General features: G+C 32.3%; 3 protein-coding genes across 4 annotated transcripts; all 3 read left to right on the forward strand.

Annotated features, from left to right (window-relative positions):
• The first annotated feature begins 26 nt into the window (after nt 1-26).
• LOC111696744 (protein PFC0760c) lies at nt 27-4448 on the forward strand. Its single transcript, XM_023466461.1, has 3 exons — nt 27-109; nt 2579-3005; nt 3361-4448. Exons 2-3 carry the CDS (start codon nt 2924-2926, stop codon nt 4296-4298), a joined length of 1020 nt encoding a protein of 339 aa, XP_023322229.1. The 5' UTR covers nt 27-109; nt 2579-2923; the 3' UTR covers nt 4299-4448.
• Nucleotides 4449-5859: 1411 nt separating this feature from the next.
• LOC111696764 (TNF receptor-associated factor family protein DDB_G0273433/DDB_G0273509) lies at nt 5860-7218 on the forward strand. The gene is made up of 3 exons (XM_023466494.1): nt 5860-6045; nt 6488-6828; nt 6893-7218. The coding sequence occupies exons 1-3, from the start codon at nt 5900-5902 to the stop codon at nt 7216-7218; spliced, it is 813 nt and encodes a 270-aa protein (XP_023322262.1). The 5' UTR covers nt 5860-5899.
• Nucleotides 7219-7679: 461 nt separating this feature from the next.
• On the forward strand, nt 7680-17129 carry LOC111696748 (putative ankyrin repeat protein RF_0381). 2 transcript variants are annotated; one of them, XM_023466471.1, is made up of 11 exons: nt 7680-7775; nt 10147-10263; nt 11076-11148; nt 11318-11479; nt 11761-11823; nt 12366-12428; nt 13874-13960; nt 15004-15051; nt 15266-15367; nt 16016-16132; nt 16575-17129. In XM_023466471.1, exons 3-11 carry the CDS (start codon nt 11077-11079, stop codon nt 16647-16649), a joined length of 789 nt encoding a protein of 262 aa, XP_023322239.1. In that variant the 5' UTR covers nt 7680-7775; nt 10147-10263; nt 11076; the 3' UTR covers nt 16650-17129. The 2 variants fall into 2 exon arrangements, with proteins under 2 accessions (XP_023322239.1, XP_023322238.1); XM_023466470.1 differs by lacking the exon at nt 7680-7775 and adding an exon at nt 9879-9985.
• The last annotated feature ends 548 nt before the right edge of the window (nt 17130-17677 follow it).

Raw genomic sequence — 17677 nt, forward strand, 5'->3', positions numbered from 1 at the left:
GGGACCTCCAGATTCCAAAATCTAAGCTTATAACGAAATTCTAGAACTTGAATGTTATGTTATTGTTTTATGTACTTAAACTTTATTATAAGCTTCCAATTTCAAGCAGGTATTACATATAATGGTTTATATTTTTAAGCATTTTTAATTATTATAAATTACGATGAATGATTTATGATGAATCATGGATCATGAATGACAATTCATGGATGATGGATGATGGATAATGGACATTGGACAATGGACGTTGAGGATATATGATACATAATGGATGATTATTCGATGAGTGATATATCATAAAAGATGTGAGAACATGATGGATGATGGATGATGGATGATGAATGATGAATGATGAATGATGTATGATGTATGATGTATGATGTATGATGTATGATGTATGATGTATGATGATGACGGATTATTCGATGAAGGAGTATTCGATGAAGGATTTTTAGATAAATGATTAATCGTTGAATGATTATTCGATGGATGATGGATAACATCATGAACCATCAATGATGAAAGATTTGAGAAGATGATGGATGATTATATTAGAGAAGGCTATTTAAAATTTTAAGAGAAGATGATTAAAAGTCTGAGAATACAATTAATGGATTGAGAAGATTATGATTGATTTGAGAAGAAGATTGAAGATTTGAGAAGATGGTTAATGGTTAAAGAAGAAGATTAAATATTTTAGAAGATGATAAATGGTTGAAGACTGCTATTTAAAATTTTGAGAAGATGATTAAGAGTCTGAGAATACGATTAATGGATTGAGAAGATTATGATTGATTTGAAAAGATGATTAATGATTTGTGAAGATGATAAAATTTTTGGAATGAAGATGAATAATTTTTCAAGACGACTATTTAAATTTGAGAATACGATTGAAGATTTGAGACGACGTTAAAAGGGTTTAGTAGCTCATAAAGAATTTTAGAAGATTAATTTGAGATGTTGAATGAGTCCAGAGGTTTACTGATTTGAGAAAATAATTATTTATTTGTGAAGATGAGTAAGGATTAAGGATTTGTGAACATGATTAAAATTTAAAAAAAAATCTTGGAAATGATATGAGAAAATAATTAAGGAGTTGGGAAGATACTTATCGATTAGAGAAGACTATTTAAAAACTTTAGAGGAAGATTAATGATTAAAGAAGATGATAATGATTTGAGAAGATTATGATTATTGATAAGATGAAAATAATATGAGAAGTCAATAAAAGATTAATTAAGGTTTAAGAACATAAATTAAGATTTGAGTAGATAATTTAAAAGATGAGAAGATGATTTAAGAGATGAGAAGATGAGTTGAGAGATGAGAAGATGATTTAAGATATGAGGGAGAAGATGATTTAAGATATGAGGAGAAGATTATTTAAGATCTGAGGAAAAGATGATTTAAGAGATGAGAAGATGATTTAAGAAATGAGAAGATGATTTAAGAAATGAGAAGATGATTTAAGAAATGAGAAGATGATTTAAGAAATGAGAAGATGATTTAAGAGATGAGAAGATGATTTAAGATATGAGGAGAAGATGATTTAAGATATGAGGAGAAGATGATTTAAGGTATGAGGAGAAGATGATTTAAGATATGAGGAGAAGATTATTTAAGATATGAGGAGAAGATGATTTAAGATATGAGGAGAAGATGATTTAAGATACGAGGAGAAGATATTTAAGATATGAGCAGAAGATGGTTTAAGATACGAGGAGAAGATGATTTAAGATATGAGGAGAAGATATTTAAGATATGAGCAGAAGATGATTTAAGATACGAGGAGAAGATGATTTAAGATATGAGGAGAAGATGATTAAAGATATGAGGAGAAGATGATTTAAGAAATGAGAAGATGATTTAAGAAATGAGAAGATGATTAAGAGATGAGAAGATGCTTTAAGAGATGAGAAGATGATTTAAGATATGAGGAGAAGATGATTTAAGATATGAGGAGAAGATGATTTAAGATATGAGAAGATATGAGGAGAAGATGATTTAAAAGATGAGAAGATGAGATAAGAAATGAGAAGATGATTTAAGAGATGAGAAGATGATTTATGAGATGATAAGATGAATAATGCGATGAGGAGATAATTAAAGTTATAAGAAGATAATTAAACTTGTAAGAAGAGAATTGAAGAGATGAGAAGATAAATAAAGTTATAAGAAGATAGTTGAAGCGATGAGATGATAATTAAAATTATAAGAAGATAATTAAAGAAATGAAAAGATAATTAAAGTTGTAAGAAGATAATCAAAGTTGTAAGAAGAGAATTAAAGAGATGAGAAGATAAATAAAGATATAAGAAAATAGTTAACGAGATGAGAAGATAATTAAAGAGATGATAAGATAATTAAAGAGTTGAAAAGATAGTTAACGAGATGAGAAGATAATTTAAGAGATGAGAAGATAATTAACGGGTTAGAAGATATTAAAAGAGTTAAGAAGTTGACTTCAGAGATGAGGCGAAAAATTAACAAGTGAGAAGATAATAAAGAGGTAAGAAGATAATTTACGAGATCAGAAAATGTCTGAAACGATGATAAAAAGATGAGAAAATATTTAAAGAGTAAGGAAGATGATTTATGAGATAAGAAGATAATTAAAGAGATCCAAAACGATTAACAATCCTTGACAATTAAAACATCGACTATTGTGATAAAATATATTTTGCCCATTATTTTCTATTAAAACTGATCATATAGATATGAACTGAAAATAAAGATAACTTTCTGATGGCAACACCTTATGAGTCAAATATCACCCAAATTTGGGTTTGGAACTTCCTTGTAAACAAAGATTTGAATTGGGATTGGAATTATCCTTCAGTCTGAAATAAATTCTTAATAATTCATTCTCAAACTAAAATATAAAATAAAAGGAAAAACAAAAATATATCTTCAGAATAATAAAATGGGTCTTGAAACTGATGTGGTGACGAGCAGACTTGAAGAAGGTTTTCATTCTCCTCCTGCAGAACCCTGCTCTGTTACAGGAACTGCTTGCGAAATATTAAAGTCATGGTCTTGTGAAGCTTTCGTGCATTAAATTCTTAAATAATCACTTCAAAAGTCGAAATTTATTGAAAAATTAAATGATTTTTAACCTGTATAAAAAATACTATAAAAGCCCCAAATTTTAGATAATTAAGTGTCTTCAGTCTGCTTTAGACACAAAAGATTGTTATGAACACCCAGAAACTAGAATATTATTCCTGATATTGAACTTAAGATAAGACCACAAAAAGTTTTGGTTTTCTATCTTACAATAGTGAAAAGAAATTGCTTAACATATTAATAATTTTTTCTGAAAATTTTATGAAAATATCGCTAACAGTCATTTTGATGAAGGAAAAACCCAGGAGATTTCTCTGAATGTTGACATTGCCTTGACTGAATCCAACCCTCTTAGTCATCTTCAAAATCTAACTGAGCCAAGTGATGGTCAAGACGATATTAAACCTGGTGAGTTCGTGAATATGAGGATGCAATTGACAGAAGACGACTCTGATGACAAAACTAAGGCTATTGACATCGGAAGGGAATTTGGTGAAGATGAAGTTAAGGATGGAGAAATCAGTGGAGAGGATGAAAATGATACTGGTGCAATCGGAGAAAGCAGCGAGTTCCACGAGTATGACGATGTATGTGTTAAAGACGAAAGCGATGATAATGATAGCAGCGAGGATGAAACTGAGTCTGATGACAGCGTAGCGAATAGCGAGGATAAAGATGAGGATGATTCTAATGATGATTCCAAAGATGTTGTCGAAACAACTGGAACCATCATGAACATAGTTAAAGGTTCTGATACTGTTCCTTGTAAGACGGCAAAAGATTACAAGGCTCGTATTAGATTCCTGGAAGAACAATGTCGAAACGCTATTCAAGAACGAGAAAACAAGTTACGCCAAAGAGAAGAGATCTTGCTACTGAAAGATAAATCATTGAGAATAAGGGAAGAATTTTTGGAGCTCAAGGTGACACGCTTTAGACTGGAATCTCAGAAAGAATTGAATTCTGGAAATCAATTTGTGAACTCGAGTATAACCTCTAACCGTCGTGGAAAAAGGTCTAACAACAACATGTCCAAGAGGAAGATCACATTGTCCACGCATGACCAAAAAATAGGGGAAGATGGTGACCAGATCGAAGGAGATCAAGTGAGTGCTGATAAAGGCCCAGACATGAACACGGAAGATGATAATGTGGAGGAGGACGAAGATCTAATTCATTCCAGTATAAAGAAGTTGAGAATGGATCCTGCCGAAGAAGGAGAGATGTATTAAAATCCCATTTCAGCATATTCAATCTTTGTTAATAATTTAATATTCATTGCTGCTTAGTTTAATCTGATTTCATTTAAACTATTTTTAATCAGCAGCTCATATTCTTGTTCAGGTGATAGTTTCAAGTTTGATATTTGCCTGATAATCCAATATTTTTTCTTCAAACTAGCTAAAGTTGATATTCTATGTTGCATTATACTAAGCTTGAAAATTCCAGCTCCAATTAATAATTTTATTAATTGTACATATTTGGTTGGCACCCATTAATAACTTTATTAAATCTCCAGTTTATAATCTATGTTGCATTTTACAAAGCTTGAAAATCTCAGGATAATTTGATATTTTCAAGGGGGGGCTTTCTGACTTCGTTTTTAGAGATTTCTCTCTGATTTTTTGCATGCAGGCCTGAATTGTGATCTAGTTTTTTAATCAAACACCAAAGTGGGGAAAAAATAATTTTCCCCCTCATTTTTCCCGCATTTTTCCTGCATTTTTTCAAAAACTTTGTGATAGGTCCAGGTTCTGACTTTATTAGTAGAGATATCTCTATGATTTTTTGCATGCAGACCTGAATTGTGATCTAGTTTTGAATCAAACCACATAATGTAGGGAAAAATTTGTTTTCCCGCATTTTTAAGCTTTTTTTTTAAACTTTGTGATAAGTCCATGTTTACCTCACTGCAAGTAATTCTTTTTTAGTACTAAATGTTATATATAATTTTATAAACAATTAAATATTGATGTTTTTAATTAATTTTTGATAAGTGTGTATGATTTATATAGTTCATTAATCTATTTTTTCAAAGTTTACAAATGTTCTATAATAATCCTTTTTATTCTATGCTCAGTGATTCATCATCTAACTTAAATGTAATATCATACTGTAGATAAATTATTATCATATTTTTTAAGAATGGTTTTCTCAGTTATTTATATGTTTAATCTTTTGAATATTATTATATGTATATCATGATTTTTTAAGAATGGAAATAATTCCAATATTTTTTGTTGTTGTTGTAAAATTGGAAATCCGCAAAACCTATTTGGTAAAATCTACAAATCTTCTAAACATGATCTACTGAGTACGAAAAAGGGTAAAATTGCAACTGATGATTATTAATAAAGGGTTAATAAAGTTTTCTATTGTTGTATCTAAAAATTAGAGTTTTCCTTCATACTTTGCCTTTGTTCCATGTCTAAATAATTTCTTTTTCGAAACATTTTCGTATTTGATTTTATTCGCCATGCGAATTTATAGCAGAACAAAGGCAACGTATGAAGGAAACTCCTATTTTAAGATACAACCATAGAAAACTTATTTAAACATTTAAAAACTTTGAAAAAATAGATTAATGAACTATATAAATCATACACACATTAAAAAAATATATTAAAAACATCAATATTTAATTGTGGGAAAAATAAGAGGGGAAATTATTTTTCCTACATTTTGTTGTTTGATTCAAAAACTAGATCACAATTCAAGTCTGCATGCAAAAAATCAGAGAGAAATCTCTAGTTACAAAGTCAGAAGGNACTTTCCTGTAAATTAGTTGTAAATAATTATTGTTAAAAAATATACACATTTGCATAGAGAAATAATGCCAGACCAGGAAGAGAGAAGAGCTGAGAGAATCTTGAAAAGGTTGGAGGAGGAGATAATGTGCCCAGTCTGTCTAGTTACTCCGACCTCAACTAGAATACCAATCTGTAGGAATGGGCATATCACCTGCTATCCATGTAAGAGGTATCTTACAACATATTCCATCTGTAGACTGTTTTCAACCAAATATTAAGTTTAAATTGTTTGTTACCTATTCTCTTGTGTATTCCATTTCTTGGTCAATTCTAAAAAGTCTTCGGTAACAAATTTAAAAAATGGTTCATTAAACATGTGATTAACTTTTATGCAAATCTTAGCTTGTGACACATGCTTAATGCTTATACACACATTGGTTTAAAGGACTTATTTATTAGGTAATAGTTATTCCGTAGCAAGTTATTAAATAATAGTTATTCAGTAGCTAGTTATTAAATAATAGTTATTCAGTAGCTAGTTATTAAATAAGTTTGGACTGTCTCTGACTTGTATGACCATGAAATATGTATTCCAAAAAAGTGTTACAATCAAAAATGCCTTTTCTACAAAACATCTAAAATAAGTATAATGTATTTCCTCTCATATTTAGGCCCACCTGTCCAGTGTGTAGAGTTCAGATGATTCCTGAAATGTATTCTATCCTGGCTCAAAATATATCTCAACTACTCCAGCATCCAGATCAGTATACTTGCAGTAATACAGCTACGGGATGCACTTGGACTGGATCAAAGAGCAATGTACGAATTCATCTTGAAACCCAGTGCAAATACTACACATGTAATCATAAAGATAGAGGATGCACTTGGACTGGATTAAAGAGCAATGTACCAGTTCATATTGAAACCCAGTGTAATTACTATTCATGTGACAATAAAGATTCTGGATGCAGGTGGACTGGAGACCAGAGAGATCTAAAGTATCATATGGAAAATGAGTGTAATACTATTCATGTGACAATAAAGATTCTGGATGCAGGTGGACTGGAAACAAGAAAATGAGTGTAATTACTATTCATGTGACAATAAAGATTCTGGATGCAGGTGGACTGGAGACAAGAGAGATCTAAAGTATCATATGGAACATGAGTGTAATTACTATTCATGTGACAATAGAGATTCTGGATGCAGGTGGACTGGAGACAAGAGAGATCTAAAGTATCATATGGAAAATGAGTGTAATTACTATTCATGTGACAATAAAGATTCTGAATGCAGGTGGACTGGAGACAAGAGAGATCTAAAGTATCATATGGAACATGAGTGTAATTACTATTCATGTGACAATAAAGATTCTGGATGCAGGTGGACTGGAAAGATCTAAAGTATCATATGGAACATGAGTGTTATTACTAACCATGTGACAATGAAGGAACATATCAAATATCAATTAGATGTCCAGACACTTGTAAAAACTCCAACAATAACATAAATATGTCCAAGAGAGAGAACACCAAGTTCAACACAAAGAAGTTCTGAATAGTCTAAGGAGGAGGAGAGATGTCTTAGCATTCATTTACGTCATAACTTTCATTTTTTTAACTTCTTAATAGATAATATATTTTCTGATTTTCTGTTATATAATCTTCAACTTCATTTTTAGTTTCCTGCTGATTTTATCTTTTTTTCAGTCCTGAGCTGATTTTCTCTATTTCAACAGATGTTCTGAAAAATTCTGATTTCAATTTTCAATTTTTATTCTGATGTTTGATTTTCAGCTGAAATTCTCATGATATGTCTAATATTCCCATTTAAGACTATTTGTTTTTCAGATATATTGAAATGCTTAATAAGGAACTGTTTGCGAGTTACTGTGTTAATGATAGAGAAAAGACGACATTTAGTACAATCTGAATGCATACAAAAATCTTCATTTTTTATGTAAGGTTGATTGATTTATGAACAAAGTTAATTCTGCATTTTGATTTACTGACTATTTGAAAGCCTTAAAATTATCTTCATCCATTGTTTAAAAATTTAAAAATTTCAGTTCTTTTCTTATTTATGTCTAACATTGAATGCTATTCAAAGTATTTTATAAGTAAAAATCTTTCCATTTTCTAATACTTTAGATTATGAATGTTAATTTAAATTTGTGTCTTTCTTTCTGTTGAAATTATGCCTGCTACTTTTGCTTGGTCTACACATACCTACATGTGTTAAATTTGTTTGAAGATGGTATAAAATAAATTTTTTTCTACAAATTCAGAATTCAAATTCGAGGTTCTGCATTCTGGATCAGGATCCCTATGTTCTGCATTCTGGATCAGGATCCCTAGGTTCTGCATTCTGGATCAGGATCCCTAGGTTCTGCATTCTGGACCAGGATCCATAGGTTCTACATTCTGGATCAGGATCCCTATGTTGCATTCTGGATCAGAATACTGAGGTTCTGCATTTTGTACCAGGATCTGGAGGCTCTGTATTCTGGATCAGAATCCCAAGTTTCTGCATTCTTTATCAGGATAGCTTGGTTCTGCATTCTTTATCAGGATCGCTTGGTTCTGCATTCTGGATCAGGATCCCTAGGTTCTGCATTCTGGATCAGGATCCCTATGTTCTGCATTCTGGATCAGGATCCATAGGTTCTACATTCTGGATCAGGATCCTAAGGTTTTGCATTCTGGATCAGAATACTGAGGTTCTGCATTTTGTACCAGGATCTGGAGGCTCTGTATTCTGGATCAGAATCCCAAGTTTCTGCATTCTTTATCAGGATAGCTTGGTTCTGCATTCTTTATCAGGATCGCTTGGTTCTGCATTGTGGCAAAGGATTCCAAGGTTCTGCATTCTTAATTAGGATCACTTTGTTCTCCATTCTGGGTCAGGATCCCAAGGTTCTTTATTCTTTATCCGGATTCTTTGGTTCTGCATTCTGGATCAGGATCCTAATGTTATGTAAAAGGATCAGAGGTTCTGCATTCTGTTTCAGGATCACTTTGTTCTGCATTCTGGATCAAGATCCCAAGGTTATGCATTCTTTATCCGGATTCCTTGGTTTTGCATTCTGGATCAGGATCCCTTGGTTCTGCAGTCTGGATCAGGAAATGAGGTTCTGCATTCTGTTTCAGAATACCAAGGTTCTACATTCTGTTAAAGGATCCAAAGGCTCGTATACAATCTGTTTCAGGATCCCAAGGTTCTGCATTCTTTTCAGGATCCCAGGATTTACATTCTGTTTTAGGATCCCAAGGTTCTGCATTCTTTATCCGATTTCTTAGTTCTGCATTCTGGATCAGGAACTGAGGTTCTGCATTCTGCTCCAGAATCCCAAGGTTCTTCATTCTGTTTCAAGATCCCAAGACTCTACATTCTGTTTCAGGATCCCAAAGTTCAGCATTCTGTTTCAGGATCCCAAGGTTTTGCATTCTGTTTCAGGATCCCAAGGTTCTGCATTCTGTTTCAGGATCCCAAGTTTCTACATTCTGTTTTTAGGATCTGAAGGTTCTGCATTCTGTTTCAGGATCTGAAGGTTCTGCATTCTGTTTCAGGATCTGAAGGTTCTGCATTCTATTTCAGGATCTAAAGGTTCTACATTCTGTTCAGAATCCCAAGGTTCTGCATTCTGTTTCAGGATCTAAAGGTTCTACATTCTGTTCAGGATCCCAAGGTTCTGCATTCTGTTTCAGGATCCCAAAGTTATACATTCTGTTCAGGATCCCACGGTTCTACATTCTGTTCAGGATTCCAAGGTTCTGCATTCTGTTTCAGGATCCCAAGGTTATACATTCTGTTCAGGATCCCAAGGTTATACATTCTGTTTCAGGATCCCAAGGTTCTACATTCTCTTTCAGGATCCCAAGGCTCTTCATTCTACTTAAGGATCTAAAGGTTCTACATTCTGTTTCAGGATCTAGAAGAAAATTTTGGAACTAAGTACAGATAGTCGACAAATTCTAACTATTTTAAAATCCGACATCTTCCCTTATATTGGGGTCTAGCAAATCGTGTCCACTGTCTACTTAAAGTTTAATTTTCAAGTTTTCACGTAAAATCTGTTTTATTCCAGATTTTCAAAAATGGAGAAGAAGAAAGTATTAGAAAACTTAGTATTTAGTTTTCATAGATAGCTAAACTACATTATTGAGAAGGTGCAGGCAAACAAATTGATATACTCTATTTACTTACGATTTGGTGAAATTCTTGTAAATAATATATTTATCTATATAAATAAGAACTGTCCACTCATCAAGTTTATGTGCATAAACATACTTCTCAACTCAGATCCTGTCATATAAATACGCAATTAAAGGAGTCAGCAGTTCTATCCCTGAAGGGGAATTTAACTCGCTCAGCTATCCTGATGCCCGGGTCAACCTGGGAAATCAGATCATACCTGTTCAATCTGCACCCAGAGAAACAACTTCAGGTAAATTCTAATCATCCATCTTGTGTTGGACAAAAAGAACTGAGTCATGTTTAAAGGGATTGTGCATGCATTTGAATTTACACTTAATTTTCGAATTTAGGATATTCATGTGAGCCAGAAAAAAAATCATAAAAATTGTTTTTTGTTCCGTGGGTTGGACCATCAAATAAGATTATATTTACCCTAAATTATATTAAAAATATCATAGATCGTTTGATTTATAAAAAAAATATCAAATATAACATATCTTTGAAAACGGATTGAATTCTGGTCCCATTTAATGCATTTTTGATCAATTTGAATACGTAAAGGCATAACGGAACCTCTCCTGAAGCTGTTCTGCAGAAAGATTATTCCATATGGAGTTGATTTGAAATAATAGTTTTGTAAACTTTTTTTCCTCACGTCACACCCAGCTCTGTGTACATTATATGTATCAAGAATGTCTGATTATCTCTAAAATATCTTTATGATAATAACTAAAATGTCTGTTCATAATAAGAATGTTGGGATATATCTAAATGTCTAAATGTACCTGTAATGACTGCATCAATCACGAATGTCTGCACTCTGCATAGATTAAGAATGTATAAATATTTCTAAGACATTTAAATGTATTTAGAATGTCTGCATAAAACAAGAGTGTCAAATGTCTAAGTATCTAGAATATCTGATTATCTAGAATGTCTGGTATTTCTAGAATGTGAATATATAGAATGTGGTATCTCTAGAATGTGATTATATAGAATGTCTGGTATCTCTAGAATGTGAATATCTAGAATCTCTGGTATCTCTAGAATGTAAATATCTAGAATGTCTGGATATGATTTCCGTGATGCCTGTGAAGCTGGAGACAAGGACAAGGTTTTATCTCTCATAAAACAGGTCAGTTGGAGGAGTTGGAGTAGTCGAGTGGTCGGAGGGGTTGGAGTAGTAGGAGGGGTTGGAGGAGATGAAGTGGATATTATTGAGAATAATGAATTGACTATGATGCAGATTTATGATTGAATGAGATGGAGAAGTATGGATATTGGATATACATATTATATTACAGGTGGATATAAATGAGACGGATGAGTATGGATACACTGGTTTACATATGGCTGCTGAGAATGGGCACCTAGAGCTGGTTTCTCTTCTCTTGGAGAACGGAGCAGGGATTAATAAACTTATTTTTGAGAGTCTACTTACTCCTCTACATCTCTCTCTTTCCAAGGTTAAAAAAAAAATAAAAAAACTTGGCTAGGATCGCATCAGATTTATTTATTCAGTTTTTTTTGTTTGCATCATGTTAAGAAAAAAGTCTTGTCACTGAATTATAGAAGGTAGACGTGGAAAATACCCTAACAGCTGCATATTGCATACAATGCATACGAAAAGAACTTCAATTAAAACAAAATAATACTTTAGCTTTTAATAGATTTTCCATATCTACACAATAATGGGGAAAACAATTGAATAATTGGTTTCTTTAATATTCAGTATTCACTGATTCAGGGTAAGTTTGACATTGCTAAGAAACTGATTGAGGCCGGAGCTGATGTAAACCTTATCAGTCAGGTAGAAATTTATCCTATCGAAGATGCGAACTTTTGAATTTGTTTTATACAAAAGTTTTTAGCTCTAAGCTGAGAGTAAATTCTAGTCTGATATACCATTTGGATATTTTTATTATTATTAATCTTTTGTTCAATGTATAACTAAAAAAAAAATAATATTAAACCGGGTTAAAATCAACATTTATCTTAATTCATGAGATAAATCGGATATCAACATTTATCTCGATTTTATCTAAATGCTTTATCTTAAACTTTATCTATATCTAAACTTTAAACCAGATGCAAGTTGAATGATAATTTTTTCAACCCGACTACTAAAAAGATGTTTGCGGCTTGAACTTTAGTGCTTTATTGATCATAAATGTAAATGTTTACAAACCCATTCTGGTAGACTTAGACTACAAAAGGTCAATTTTCTGTGGTCAACAAATTAAGCATCAACCCATACCCCCTTTCAGTTTTGAAAACAGCCCTTTAAACTTGTACTTCTCCAACAATAAACTAAAAATATTAATAATGAAAATTTATGTTTCATATTTGCAGATTGGTATTTGTGGAACTCCTCTACACTACGCTATAGTAAAGGAACAACTGGATATTGTCAAGGTAAATCCTTTAACTATATAGATCTCTAAAATCTATTTAAAGAGGTGATGCTTCTCTGTTCATCAGGCGCGTACACAGGATTTTAGCCAGGGGGGGGGGAAGATTTCGCGGGAAGCGCGAACATTTCCCCCCCCCTGGCTGTTTTTTGCCCCCCCCCCCGGAATTGTTTTGTTCAAAAAGTCAATTAACACCATAAAAATACACCAAAAAGACTACATTTTTGGGCGTTACCAACCTTATAGAGTCTAAAATTTATTCCTTTGCTCGAGAAACTAACTTTAACTTTTTAACTTTATAAATTTATCACTTTACTCCATCACAGCTAACTAAATCAATAATCACAGCATCATTAAAAAATCATATTTTCAGTAATAAACTAAATTTCTTCTGATATTTGTTTATAAAATTTACTCCATCTACATATTCACCAACTCTTTTAAGCTTAAATTTTCTTGGATTTGCTTGAACAAACATTTCAATGATTTTCTCAGTAGTGAGCCATGAGTGCAAGATCGTTAAGTCTGCTCTCGTCATAGTACATCTTGTGTAATGAAGTATTCTCTTTAGAAGGCTAAAACTTCTATAAAGGAGAACTTGAAATTACGCTTAATATCTCTTTATGGAAATAAAGGAATTGAGTCTTTGCCACAAACTATGATTTTCTAATCACTTTATCTTTGAAACCAAATGTTGTAGACCTTAGGTATTTCAAACTAAGAATTCTGTTAGATTAAATATTCTGAATTTGAAATATCAAAGGTTTACAACATCAGGTTCCAAAGGTTTAAATATTTGAGTTTGTGCCAAAGACTCAATTCCTGTATTAATTGACTGTAAGAAAAAATAGAAAAATAGAAAATAGAATACCTTTATTACATCTTCCATCATGTTATAAGCATCTAATATGTCGAGGTCTCGTTTTTGCAAAGGTTTTGGACTTTGGTTTAAAGTATCTTAAAATTTTGTGTTAACAGTGAATTTAGACAAATCTTTAGTCTTTGTTATTGTCAGGTGTTACTTTTTAAATTTGTTTCCTTTTAATTTCGTATTTTCCAGGGGGGGAACTCCCAGAGGGGAAAGAGGACTACAGCCCCCCCCCATGTACGCCACTGCTGTCCATGGGTATTTTGTTCCACTATTTAAGTCGTTTAAGCCAGTCCCTTGTATTTTCAGTTTAATATTCTAAACTTTCTAATCAAAAATTAGATAATAGCGTGGCATTCGCGAAATCCTCACAAACGCACACTTGACCCAGACAACTTTTTTTCAGTTTAAAACGTCGATTGTTTTCTTGTCCAATGAATCCAATAACATAAAGTCATTTGAGTTTTATTCAAAAGTAAATATTGAACCAGAGGTACGCAGTTCAGCAACCTCTCTCTAATTCTGTCCAAGATAAATGGATTTAAGTTTTGAATATTCTCAAAGTAGATATTTCTCTGTAGATGCTGATAGCTAAGAAAGCTGATGTGAATCTTGTGGAAGAAATGAACGGATATTCTCCTCTCTACCTCGCAGCAACCCTTAACCAGGTATCCTGGTTTCATCCCTAGTTTTCCTGATTTTATCCACATTTTTCCTGATTTCATCTCTTTTTTCCTGATTTCATCCATATTTTTCCTAATTTTATCTATATTTTTCCTGATTTCAACCATATTTTTCCTGATTTAATCCATTTTTTTCCTGGTTTCATCCATATTTTTCTTGATTTCATCCATATTTTTCCTGGTTTCATCCATATTTTTCCTGATTTCAACCATTTTTTTCCTGTTTTCATCCATATTTTTCCTGGTTTCATCCATATTTTTTCGTTTTCGTCCATTTTTTTCCCTGGTTCATCCATATTTTTCCTGATTTCAACCATATTTTTCCTGTTTTCCTCCGTATTTTTCCTGATTTCATCCATATTTTACCCAATTTCATCCATACTTTTCCTGGTCTCATTCATCTTTCCCCGATTTCATCCACACTTTTCTTGGTTTCATTCATTTTTTTCCTGATTTTTTTCCTGATTTTTCCGGATTCATCCATATTTTTCCTGATTTCAGCCATATTTTTCATGGTGTCATCCATATTTTTCATGTTGTTATCAATATTTTTCATCCAGATGTTTTCTAGGTTCCATCCTGATGTTTTTCAGGTTTCATCATTTTTCTTCCTGCTTTTATCCAGATTTTATCGTGGTTTCAACCAGATTTAATTTTTTATTATAATTTTCATGTAAAGTACGTAATTTATCAAACCATGGTGTAAAGTGGGAATTTGTTGAAAGTAAGAATCTCCTCTTATTTTATTTGGTGAACCTATACTGCTTATTTTATTTGGTGAACCTATACTGTTTATTTTATTTGGTGAACCTGTACTTCATATTTATTTGGTGAACTTGTACTGCATATTTATTTGGTGAACTTGTACTGCTTATTTATTTGGTGAACTCGTACTGCTTATTTTATTTGGTGAACTTGCACTGCTTATTTTATTTGGTGAACCTGTACTGTTTATTTTATTTGGTGAACCTGTACTGCATATTTATTTGGTGAACTTGTACTGCATATTTTATTGTTGTTTTCTTAAGACTGATGCGATGAAAGAGCTGATTAAAGCTGGAGCTGATGTCAACCTGGTAAATTATCTTTATAATTCTAGGATTTGAAAATGCTCCGATAAAAAATTGTCTTTAAAAATTGTTAAATATGAACTAGATTAACAATGAATAATGTGTAAATTGGACTAAAGAAAATATTTTTAACAAATTAATGATTTCGATGTTTAAAATTTTTTATTTTTGATATTTAATAGATGTTAAGATATGTGTCTGCATGATCCCTCTATTAAAGGTTGATTATGAGGAGAAGGCTCCCCTCCACTATGCTGCAGCTAATGGTCTAGGAGATGTTGTTAAACTGCTTGTTGACAACAAGGCAGATGTTGCAGTACAGGTACCAAAAAGATAAACTCCTGACTAGGTCAACCCTTTTTGTATTTTAATCTGAATTCAGAAGTTTTGTTTTTTGAATCTCGGGATTAAGCATTGATCCCTTTCTTACGTGGATTTATTTAATCCCTTCTCTATATCTCGTTGTGGTCATACCCTGTAGGGATACCTTTAATTGGGGATCAAGCATTCATCCTCAAATTTAACTTTGCCCACATTTCATAATGAGATCAGCGTTAAAAATTTAAAATATCCATTCAAAAGTGTCGATCTTTGTTCATACCGCGGTCAAGATGTTACCTTTTCCCCTGGGGTGGGATAACATATGTCAGTGGACCCATGCATGTCTTGAATTTGAAAAAAAAATTTATTTTAAATTCTTAAATTTTAAAGTTTATATGTTGTAATCCCCCCTGGACAAATTCCTGAGTACGCCCCAATCACAATCAAAAGTTTTAACCTCTGTTTAAACATGTAAATTCTAAACTAGAATGTGCTCTAAGTAAAATAATTTGCCTTAAATATTTTTTCTCAAATCACTCACGGAGAATAGACATGGTTCAATGTTGATACATTCGCAGTGATATACGACACGATAAGTTTAATCAGAATTTAATAATAACACAATTGTTAATAAATTGATTTGATTAAGAATGGAGAGGGGCAGACTGCTGAGGATTTAGCTGAGAAGGTGAAAGAGGACGAGATTGTCGTCTTCCTGAAAGAATGTGCCAAGGGAACTATTCCAAGCAAGGCACCTGGAACTAAGGTAAGAAGGACTTGTAAATCTACGAAATGATGGTGGGGTTAAATTAAATCCAAATATTTCGAACTAGATTGGGAAATTAGCGTTGCCCAGGTTACTTATTGTTTTTCCCATCGTTTACCCGCGCTTGGTCTTAAATTACGATTTTAGCAATTTTTTCCTATAAAAGTCGGCCCACTTAACTTACACTCTCAAAACCAAGCTTGAACATGGTTCTCCCGAGTTCTTCAATTCAAATTTGAGGCAAATCGGTCCACGGATTCATGAGTTAATATTGAACATACAAACAAACAAACACTGCATTTATATAATCATGCAGAAATGTATTTTTCATGTTTGTTTTGACTAATCCATTCTTCACGACGTAAATATATCTATCTATCTTGACGTAAATATATCTATCTAACTTGACGTAAATTATCGAATGATTTTTACATTTATAAAGGTGAGAGAAGCAAGAGAGTTCAGAACCATAGTTCCTCTAGAGGGATGTGGAGAAGGTTGTGCTATGCCGGAATAGGTCGAGAAGGTTGACTAGGAGAAGGTCTACGTTAAGATCAAGAAGATGAAGACGGATGCAGATCCCAAGTTTACTAATATTTCAAAATTAAGATATATTGGAGAATAATGAAGATACTTAAATTTGTTTATATATTCCTATGTACATTATGTACAGTATGACTCACAAAACAAACTACCTTTAGATAAGATCGATCACTTTAACATCTTGCGGCACATAATCTTTCTGATTATTGCTTTAACATAATATTTATTGATAAATAAAAAACTGACATGCAGAATAATAAAACAAATCCTGAGACATGTTTTAAAATCGAAATGTGGTGATAGCATGGTTTTATTGTTTCGATTATCACACTGATGTACCATTAGAATTGTGTTGTACAGATTTTAAACGATTTGTTATTCCCAAATATCATTTACCTGAACTTACTAACAATATTTTTATATTGGATATTTTTAATAAAGAATCCAAATTGAAGCAGTATTGTATATCATGATAACACAGAGGATTATATATGCTTGAAGTATAGTTAACAATATACTTGATAAGAAGGTTTCCTGGTCTCATAGAACAAGAATTTTATAGAGTCGGCACTAAGAAGTTTATAGGAACCGAGTTCATGTCACACACTCAGATTCTCTTAATCCCTATAATCTATATCTCGATGTTGTAAACCTTGATATTTTAAACACTATAAAATCTTTGAGTGCAAATTTTAAATATAAAAGGTTTACACCATTAGGTTGGAAAGATATATGTGTTAGAAAATCTTTTCTAGTGTTATCCTTGAAAGATATGATTCCACCCCTCCTCGCTATTTGAGTGAAATGGGTCTGTTTACACAACAGCACAATTGGACTCTTTAAAGTCGATAAAAGAATATTTCAGAGTTTTCTGGTTATTACTGTAAAGTCTGGGCAATTCTAGAGTTCCAGCTTTTGATTTAAGTCTCCTCTAATATGAGTAAATCTCAATATTATTACTATTGTGTCTTCTATCGCTAAAAAATACATTGAATAATAAAT

The sequence above is a fragment of the Eurytemora carolleeae genome, unplaced genomic scaffold (assembly GCF_000591075.1).
Source record: "Eurytemora carolleeae unplaced genomic scaffold, Eaff_2.0 scaffold126, whole genome shotgun sequence".
Lineage (NCBI taxonomy): Eukaryota > Metazoa > Arthropoda > Copepoda > Calanoida > Temoridae > Eurytemora > Eurytemora carolleeae.